This window comes from Galeopterus variegatus, unplaced genomic scaffold (assembly GCF_000696425.1).
Source record: "Galeopterus variegatus unplaced genomic scaffold, G_variegatus-3.0.2 Scaffold583, whole genome shotgun sequence".
Taxonomy (NCBI): domain Eukaryota; kingdom Metazoa; phylum Chordata; class Mammalia; order Dermoptera; family Cynocephalidae; genus Galeopterus; species Galeopterus variegatus.
In genome coordinates this window covers 333,795-344,544 of record NW_007726694.1, presented here as the reverse complement: position 1 = coordinate 344,544, position 10,750 = coordinate 333,795, and the positions used below count along the sequence as shown (strand labels likewise).

General features: G+C 37.8%; 1 protein-coding gene across 1 annotated transcript in view; it reads right to left on the bottom strand.

Moving 5' to 3' along the window:
* CASC5 (cancer susceptibility candidate 5) overlaps positions 1-10,750 on the bottom strand; it is a 52,696-nt gene that overhangs the window by 9,827 nt on the left and 32,119 nt on the right. Inside the window, exons 15-18 of the mRNA XM_008570234.1 lie at positions 8,011-8,126; positions 6,456-6,546; positions 5,737-5,853; positions 3,835-3,922 (exon numbers count right to left, since the gene is read on the bottom strand). Coding sequence (XP_008568456.1) covers positions 3,835-3,922; positions 5,737-5,853; positions 6,456-6,546; positions 8,011-8,126 — 412 coding nt within the window. The remainder of the gene's footprint in view (positions 1-3,834; positions 3,923-5,736; positions 5,854-6,455; positions 6,547-8,010; positions 8,127-10,750) is intronic.

The following is a 10,750-nucleotide window of genomic DNA, read 5'->3' as shown; positions in this document are numbered from 1 at the left end:
CCTCGCTCAGCCAGTGAGCGGGAACCGGTCCGCATGTGGGATCCGAACCCTCGGGCGGGAGCGCCGCCGCGCCTCCCAAGCAGTGCACTTATCTAGTGCGCCACCGGGCCGGCCCCAATCTACTTTTTTTCTTCATCACCACCAGTATTCCCTAATATAAGCTATTGTTCTTAACCATACCAGTCCAATAACTACATAACTAGTTACATATACTCTTCTTTTTTTTTTCTGGCAGCTGGCCAGTACAGGGATCCAAACCCTTGACCTTAGTGTTATCAACTTCACACTCTAAACAACTGAGCTAACTGGCCAGGCCTACATTTACTCTTGATCTACTCAAACCCAATCTCTATGCTGTAGCCCTGGTGTTTAACACCTTTAAATGGCTATTCACTGTTCTTAGAAAAAATGAGAACTCCTTAATAGGCCCTCCCAGGCCTGGTCCCTAGTGACATCTCCAGCTTTATCTCAGATCATGCTTTCTTTTGCTATCTGTATTCTAGATAGATTGGCCTTATTTTCAAACCCTTGTAGTTGGTGTATTCTCTTCCACAGAAGGGCTTCTGCATGTGTTATTCATATTGAATAGTCTGCTCTCCCCTCCCGTTTTACTTTGTTAACTCCTACTCATTCTTCAGATCTTAGCTTAAATTTCACTTCTTCAGAGGGAAAGCTCCCCTATCCTAGATCGGATTTCTGTTATAGGACCTCATAGTACCATGTAATCTCTCTTCCATAGCATTTATCATAAAATTACTTTGTTTAATGCCTATATTTTCTTCTTCCTTATAGATTAGAAGCTCCATAAGGGCACAAATAATGTTTGTTTTTTTGTTTAATGCCTATATTTTCTTCTTCCTTATAGATTAGAAGCTCCATAAGGGCACAAATAGTGTTTGTTTTTTATTTTTTTTATTTTTATTTTTTTTGTCCTTTTTCGTGTCCGGCAACGGACTGCAACCCTCAGTGTCGCGCCCGTACCGGACCGGGACCGGCAACGGGATCGCAACCCTCGGTGTCGCACCCGCACCTCGCTCAGCCAGTGAGTGGGAACCAGTCTGTATGTGGGATCCGAACCCTCGGCGGAAGCGCCGCCGCACTCCCAAGCGGCGCACTGTAGCAGTGCGCCACCGGGCCGGCCCAGTGTTTGTTTTTTTATCACAACAGTATTCTCAGCACAGAGCACTTGTACATAGCACATAGTAGGTACTCAATAAATTTGCTCAATGCATAATGAAGGAAGAAGAAAGAAATAGGGAGCTGTTCAGTGGTACCTAGAGAGGAAAATGCGGTTGTTGGTATTTTAAAGATGGGGAGATAGATGAACATATTCAGTGGAAGTGATGAAGCTGAATATACACAAGAAAAGGGGAAGTCAGTGATTTAAGATTCCTGAGAAGAGGGGGTAAAAGTCAGCTGAGATGGAAACATTGGCATTGGGGAAAAGAAAGAAAGGACGAAAGAAAGATACAGATATACAGAAGTTTAGTTTCTTTGGTAGTAGGAAGTTTAGAAATTCCAGCCTAATGGGTTCTATTTTTTTCTGTGAAGTAGAAAGTAAGGTAATAAACAAAGGGGTGGGGAAGTCTAAGCCTGTGGAATTCACATACTCATTGTCAATTTAATGCAGAAAACACAGAGTAGGTACTTATTCTGTGCAAATGATAGTGTTAAGGACTTTTAAGGATATGGAGAAAAATAAGAGCTAATCTTCACCTCCATAGAGCTTATAATTAGGAAGATAAACTGTACAAAGTAACTATAATACAAGAAGATGTGATGGGTACTATAAGAAGTACCAACAAAATAGCCACAGGAGCTCAAGGGATATAGAGACTAACTCCTTTGGTGGAAAACAGAAGAATCGCCGGCCCGGTGGCGCACTGGATAGTGCGCCGCTTGGGAAGTGCGGCGGCGCTCCCGCCCGAGGGTTCGGATCCCACATACAGACCAGTTCCCGCTCACTGGCTGAGCGAGGCGCGGGAGCAATGCCGAGGGTTGCGATCCCGTTGCCAGTCCCCGGTCCGGTACGGGGGCAACACTGAGGGTTGCGATCCGTTGCCGGACACGGAAAAAGACAAAAAAAGACAAAAAAAAAAAAAAAAGAAAAAAGAAAACAGAAGAATGCATTAGCAAAGATGAAGTGGAAGAACTGCACAAAAATGGCAAGATTTGTTTGGAATTCAGGCTGTGTAAGTATGTGACAGCAAATCATGCAACAATGGAAGATGTGAATATGATTGTAGAGAATGTTAAATGTCAAGCTCAGGAGTTTGGACTTTATTTTGTAATAAATGAAAAGTCAAGTTTTTCAGGGAAATAACACAATAAAAACTGTCCTTCATAATTATTAATTTGGCAGCAATATGCAGGTTGCATGGGAAGCAGATAGAATGAGGGTAAGAATGTAAAAAGATTAGTTAGAAGAGTTCAAGTAGTACATTACAGGATTAATAATCGCCATAATGGGAAAGGCAAAAAAATACAAGACATGCTTAAGAAGTAGATATGACAGAACTTGTTAAGAGAGTGTCAAAGACAATGAAAATTTTGAGCCTTTTATAATATGTAAGAATTGTGATGCCATTAATTGAGATGAGAATTAAGATCATAGAGAGAATGATCATAGAGTTTTTGGATTTTATTTTGGAGATGGGAGAAGATAACTTTCTTTCTATTCACAACAGAGTTTAAGGTTCTTAAGGATATTTTTGCAAGAGGTTCAGTAAGAAGCTAGAAATTTAAGTCTGAAACTCAAGAGAAAAAGACTACAGATGCCCTCACCCAAAATGATTATAAGCTACTTAAGGGCAAAACCTGTGTCTGGTGCTAAGCATAGTATCTGGTTAGAGATAGAAAGGCTAACAGAGGAGCTAAAAGGAACAGCCAGGGGAAAAGAACATGGTCAGGGTTGTACAATATGATAGAGATTAAGGGATATAAAAGTTTCAGGAAGAAAAGATCAAAAAAAAAAAAAAAAAAAAGAAAGTAAATAAAAGAAGAATCAGCAATGTCAAATATTGAAAGAGGTCAAGATGGCTAAGGACTGAGAGGAGCCAAATTTGATAATTACATGGAATTTTGTGATCTTTGAGAAAGCAGTTTCATGACAACAATACTAACCAGTTAGAATTATCAGAGGCAAAACTGAAAGGATAGACAATTTTCAAATGGAGATAATTCATCTATTAAAAAACACAGGATTATGGTCTAGGTTATGAAGATCTTTCCAAAGAGATTCATATCTTGATCATCTTTTGTTGATTGTGTTATGGATGACTACAGTAAAGCAGTTTTAATTTGCTCTAATTTAATGCTTTAAGCTGTTAATACTCATGCACAGTCTTCAGCATAATTATACCTGGAGGAAAACTAAGGAGAACATGAACTAAAGATGGAGTCACTGTTGCTATACAGGACTAAGATTGTTTCAGCAAGAATGCAAAAGACTGTGTCGGCAAGAACTAGCAAGGCTTTACCGCAAACCACAGACATCCTATGGGGTTGCCTAGGAAATGGGGAGGTAGGGAGGGGTTAAGAGCTGGCTAAAACATATATAAAGCAAGCTTGCAGAGAATAAAGTTACTTGTGAGTCCCACACCAAGTCCCAGAACTTGTGTTTGGTTTCCTGATTGCCCACCTCCCCAGGTGGCAGCCTCCAATCTCAGGTGTGTCCTGAGCAACTCACCTTTGCGGAACTCTCTTAGCAGGGCTGTGTGTCCGACACTAGTTCCGTAGGGCTAAGAGAGCGTACAGATACCAACAATCTCTACAGTAGGAATGAATTTAGATAAAATTTAATTTTCTTTTGGAAAAGTATTTAAAATACTTTACCTATTTCCAACTCAGTGAGACAGTCATTAATCTTCTTAAGTATGTTGTCCATCTCATCTATCCTTATCTGAAGTTTCTCTCTCTCATTCTAAACACAAAATGTTACAGACTGTCAAGTTAAACCTCCAAACAAAAAGTTATAAATGGTTTGAATAACTGACATAACTGCTCTCTCTATTATGAACAGGCAGATCTTAAAATAAAGGTCAAAGCTTCAAGTCTGAACTTAGAAATAAATTAAAATAAAATATATTTTAGGGCCAGCCCGTGGCTCACTCGGGAGAGTGTGGTGCTGATAACACCAAGGCCACGGGTTCGGATCCTATATAGGGATGGCCAGTTTGCTCACTGGCTGAGCGTGGTGCTGACAACACCAAGCCAAGGGTTAAGATCCCCTTACCGGTCATCTTTAAAAAAAAAAAAAGTAAATAAGTAAATAAATAAAATTAAATTAAATATATTTTATTAAAATGCTTTATAAATTTATTTAATAAAATAATATATTTTATTAAGTAAGAAAACAAATTAATATAAACTCATTTTTTTTTTTTTTCCCTTTTTGTCTTTTTTCGTGACCGGCAACGGATCGCAACCCTCAGTGTCGCGCCCATACCGGACCAGGACCGGCCACGGGATCGCAACCCTCGGTGTTGCTCCCGCCCCTCGCTCAGCCAGTGAGCAGCCGGTCTGTATGTGGGATCCGAACCCTCGGCGGGAGCGCCACCGTGCTTCCCAAGCGGCGCACTATAGCAGTGCGCCACCGGGCCGGCCCTAAACTCATTTTTGTACTTTCCTTTATTCTAACATTTCTATATGTGTTCCATGAAATGGAGGGGATTAATATTTATTACTTAAAAAAAAGAGTTCTTAAAAAATATTCTGTGGTCAAATACACATGGAAAATACTGGTCAAACAGAATATAGCATTTTTTAATTTTAGACTTTTTATTTTTGGCAGCTGGCCAGTACAAGGATCCAAACCATGGACCTTGATGTTATTAGCACCACTCTCTAATCAACTAAGTTAACCAGTCAGCCCTATTTTTAGATTAAAGAAAAAAAAGATTTGTATTTCTCCAAAAAGGGAAATTGCATGAACATTTCCCATACTTATTTGCCAATGGAAAATCTTCTATGCAGGACCTTTTAAAAGTATAACTATTTTGGGGAATGCTACTTTAAACACCTACACACAAATATACAGTGGTATGGACTATGAGGAAAATAACACTACGATGTAGTCCTTAGCAATGAGAGACCAGAATCCTATATATTTTATTTCAATATGTATAATGGATACCAATATTTGAGATGAGACACAGGCCGATATTAGTAACTATATTCCAGTATTACTCAAGATGCCAAATTTGCCGGTTTTGACAAATAGAACCTCACCTCTTATGAACAATTATAAATTTTTTTTTTTTTTTTTGTCTTTTTCGTGACCGGTAAGGGGATCGCAACCCTTGGTGTGGTGTCGCCCCCACCGTGCTCAGCCAGTGAGCGCACCGGCCATTCCTATATAGGATCTGAACCCGCGGCGCCCTTTCCCGGCGCCGCACTCTCCTGAGTGCGCCCGGGGGCCAGCCCTAACAATTATAAATTTTTTTTTTTTTTTTGTCTTTTTCGGGACCGGTAAGGGGATCGCAACCCTTGGCGTGGGGTCGCCCACACCGTGCTCAGCCAGTGAGCGCACCGGCCATTCCTATATAGGATCTGAACCCGCGGCGCACTTTCCCGGCGCCGCACTCTCCTGAGTGCGCCAGGGGGCCAGCCCTAACAATTATAAATTTTTGCCCAAGTCTCACTCACATGTCTCCTAAGGAACATTCTTCATATTTCCACGACCACTATAAAGTAATTTTAACATCCCTTTGTATGCTGTTAAATGTCTCAAATTACCTGAGCTGACTGTACCAGCTTGCTGTACAGAGCCACTTTTCCTTGGTGAGTGAAGACTTTAGTCATCTTGGTAAACCGCGATTTTATTTTGTTAAGGTAAATTCCAAAGGCCTTCAGCTGTAAGGGAGAGTTTAGTACATTGCACTAAAATAAACGAATCAAAGAAAAGTAAATAGTCTTAGAAGGCTGGTTCAGCTGTTACATGCTAGGCTTTGCCCATCCTAGATTCTGATTCCTAAGGCAGGACACTTCTCATTTGCAAATTTAATTCCATGTAATTATTTAAGAATAGAACCAAAGATTTCAGTTTTGATTCTTGTCTTTAATTCACTTATTCATATTATGAATTAGAAAACGATAGGCTCTTAGTTAATAAAACCCTTTTAATATATTAGGGCACATATAAAATGGATTGCTTATTATTTAATCAATTAAAGAAAATCTTCATCTAAATCTAAGTGAAAGGCAAACAGGAAGGAGGGAACTCTAAATAAACTTCAAAAATATTTCATATATTAAATTGAGCATCTTAGGTTTGAAAAGATTACATATTAATAATTACTTGTGTATATAATTAAATAAGACCTTGGTAGCATATTACACCTGAGAAATAAATTAAAGAACTCATTGCCAATTATCAAAAACTGTTATTTGTTTCACAATAAACATTGTTCAAAATGTCCGTACTGATTCCCATTCAGAAAATGAGACAGAAGTACCTCTTCATCAGAGCAGTGTCTCATTTTTTCCCACAGGTTCCTATTTATATCAGTCAACAGTTTATCTTGGTTCAGCGCAGAAAGCTTTAATCTAAAATACACAAAAGTTAATTAACACAGGGGTTCAGAAGACAGCTTGAATGAACCAGCTCAGATCAGGCACACTTAATTTAATTCTTCCTACTTTTTTCCTACATAAAAAGAAGGACATTCAAGAAAAGTGGCCAGCCTGATTATTCAACACTTGAAGAACACCAGTTCAAGAATGTCATAAATCAAAAAAACTTCTCTCACAAAAAGAATTCTCATCTCAACATATCAACTTGTTCCAACATGAAAATATGTTGCTTATTAAGAATCCTTAAGACCTATCAATGCATAAGTGCTTTGAAATTGTAGCTATTATTTTAAGTAAAAGTTCCCAATTCAGTTCAAAGTCATATCTCACCTTAATAGGATAGTATTTATAAAATTAGTAAAGCTATTATAATCTCAATATACTTAGTCTCTTGATAATAAGTAGAAGAAATAAATTTCTATCAGAATTAGAAGATGTTATCTGTATGTACATAGGTGCAAAATCAAACAGAGCACACCTAAACATACTGCTCATTGAGTGCAAGATCCCAATTCATTGAAAATAAAGTATTCTCAGACAAATCCTGAGACACCCAACCCTTTTAAATAGCACAAAGATAAGAAACTTGTTTTTATATACTTGTTCAGTGATATACCTCAGTACTTAGTACAGTGCCTGGCATATAGTAGATGCTCAATATTTGCTGAATGAACAAATCGAGATCAGGAAAATCTGAAGTACTATAATTAAACAGTATCTTAAATTTCTACTTTTAAAACTACATAATTCTTAAAGATTATTTTCTTTCTTTTCTGTTTGTTAGATTGGTTCAAATTTAGTTGGATATTCCTAAATAAGTATGACATAAACATTATTTTGAGTTGTAAATTCTGATTTACCTGAGGGAATCTGGATATATCTAATCTACAAATCATTAATCTAATCTGTAAATCTGCACCAAAGTGCTGGGCTATCTTCTGAATAAATTATATTCTTTTATATATGTAAATCAATGGCAAATGTGATAAAATTATAAATCCAAAGGCAATCTTCACTTCAGGCACTATATATAAATCTTTAAAGGGTATTATCTTCTTTTGAAGATGTTCTCTTGAAATCAATTTGTGCTATCATAATCTAATAATTACTGCTTATTTTTATTGAGGACCTAATTTTTGCTAAGAATGGTATGAAAATATTTTATATACACTATTTCTACAGTTCATTTCTATCTGCACAGTAGGTATTATCCTCACTTTATGAATGTGGAAATGAAGGTTGAATATCTTACCCAAGGTTACACAGCTAGTGTTGAGTTTCAATCTGTCTACAAAAATAAAACTCTTCTCTCATATCACACTGCCAACAAATGCCATCAACTTTTGCCAATGCCAGTGTTATTTTAATCAAAACCTTACCACACAGGCTATTCACTGATTAAAAAAAAAAAACAGAAAAAAACTAAAGCTTTCATACTCTTCTATCTTTTGGCGACGAGCCTCACAATCTTCTCTATAAATCTGTATCTTGGGTCGGTAAACATATTGACTTAACATCAGGTCTTCTGGAGTAGGTGGTGTATTTATAGTAAACTGAAAAAAAATAAATAAATTAGCCCCTCAGAACTGGTATCTTGAGAACAAAACCATATATAAGAACTAATTCAAATTTCAGAGTGCCTATTTTTAAAAATTCTACAAAGAAAAATTTGAATACTTTATTAAGACCATACAGCTAGTAAACTACAAGTTGGAATTTGAAATCAAGTCTCTGACTTCAAAGTCTATTTCCCTACATATATTTAGGGTAACTATGGTTGTTTCCACTCACATGGGATTGAAAGCAGTTTGAAAATGCCTACTATTTAAGAAAATCAGTACCTAAAAATTGAAACTTACCAGGAACTCTTTATTTTAAAAAAAAAGGCCAGTTTCCTAGATAATCCTTTTCTATTCCCATCCTAGCAATGATCCTTACTGTTATTATTAATTTTTTAACAGACTTACAACTGTTTGCCCTATGATCCTTACTTCTATCCCAGGCTGAACTCAAACTGGCCCATTCTCCATTTGTAAAATAAGGCAGTAAAAATTTGGTTATTTAAAAATGTTTTATAGCTCTAATCCAATGACTTTTCAATGTCCTTAATATAGTACTGAAAAAAATCAAGTCAGCTTCCAATGTCACATCACTCATAAAAACCAAACAAATCCCACAACGGTCCATTATTCAAATGCAGTGTGACAAAGAATAAGTCATTTTGCTACTCTGAGCTTTGGACTCCTCATCTGTAAAATGAGAATACTGAGCAGCCTCTTAAGATTACAGTAAAAAAATTTTTTAAAAGGTACACAGGGGCCGACCCCGTGGCACACTCGGGAGAGTGCTGCGCTAGGAGCCCAGCGACGCTCCCGCCGTGGGTTCAGATCCTATATAGGACTGGCTGGTGTGCTCACTGGTTGAGCGCAGTGCGGATGACACCACACCAAGGGTTGCGATCCCCTTACCAGTCACGAAAAAGACAAAAAAGAAAAAAGGTACACAGGGGTTGGCTGGTTAGCTCCATTGGTCACAGCACAGTGTGGTTACACCAAGGTTGAGGGTTCGGATTTCCACACAGGCCAGTTGCCAAAAAACCCCCAAAATAAAAAAGATACCCCACCCAGGGCCTGCTAAAGTAATCTAACAAATGTTAATTTCCTTTCATTTTCCCCTTTTAGTTGATAAATTAAAAGGAAGTAAGTGAATGAGGCTTTAATCTCCTATTTCTATTCCTAACACATCTTCTAGCAGATGTGCTAAAAGAAAATGTAGAAAAGTACTAAAAGCAATTAAATATATATATATATATAATTTTCTTTTCTTTTTTTTTTTTGGCGGCCAACCCACATGGGGATCCAAACCCTTGACCTTGGTATTACAATACCACTCTCTAACCAACTCAGCTAACCGGCCAGCCTCTAACAGCAATTATAATCAAGTTGACTATCTTAAAAAGTATTTTAAGGCTAGAAATATACAGAAAAATCAAAGCTATAGGTCCTGGCTCAAAAAGAATGTCAACACTAGAACCAGATTGTATTTTCTTTCTTTTTTTTTTTTTTTAAAAAAGATGACCGGTAAGGGGATCTTAACCCTTGACTTGGTGTTGTCAGCACCACGCTCAGCCAGTGAGCGAACCGGCCATCCCTATATGGGATCCGAACCCGGGGCCTTGGTGTTATCAGCACCACACTCTCCCGAGTGAGCCACAGGCCGGCCCTCAGATTGTATTTTCTGAACACCATTTTCCCACTAAAAAAAATCAGGCCTCCTTGGAAAAATAGCTGATTGCCTTTCCTACAGGAACCAAATAGTGAGGAAATAATTCTTTTTTTTTTTTTTCCCTTTTTGTCTTTTTTTTTCGTGACTGGCAACGGATAGCAACCCTCAGTGTCGCGCCCGTACCGGACCAGGACCGGCAACGGGATCGCAACCCTCGGTGTTGCTCCCGCATCTCGCTCAGCCAGTGAGCGGCCAGTCTGTATGTGGGATCCGAACCCTCGGCGGGAGCGCCGCCACGCTTCCCAAGCGGCGCACTGTAGCAGTGCGCCACCGGGTCGGCCGGAAATAATTCTTTTTATAAAAATATTTAGACAATAAATGAAGAAGGAATGACAGAATTAGATTGTTACTACACTACAATACTGAATTAATAGATCCAGATAATGATCATTAATCGCTGCCTACACATAACCACCAGACATTATCTATCTCCTGAAGAAAGTACAACTATACAGTAAACTTGGAAAAAAAACAACAAACAAAAAAATCTTAATATGATAAGCCTCTAATCTACCAATTTACAAAAAATACAAGGGACAGAAGAATATGTTTGGGTATGCTAATTAGCAAAATCTGGACTATGGTAAACTCTACAGGAAAAACTTGTTTTCTTCATTAAAAAAAAGGGAAAAAAAAAAAGGAGAGAGATTGATTGAGATTGAGAAAAATGGAAGGGAACCTTATAGATAAAAAGACAATTTAGAGCAATTTCAACCAACTGCAATGTTTGAACCTCATTTGAGTCCTAATTTAACAAACTGAAAAAAAAAAATACATGACAATCAGAAAAATATAAATACAAACTGACAATTAATCATTTTAAGGTATAATTATGGTATCTGGATATGTTTTTAAGATAAGAGTCCTCATCTTTTTAGGAATACATATTGAA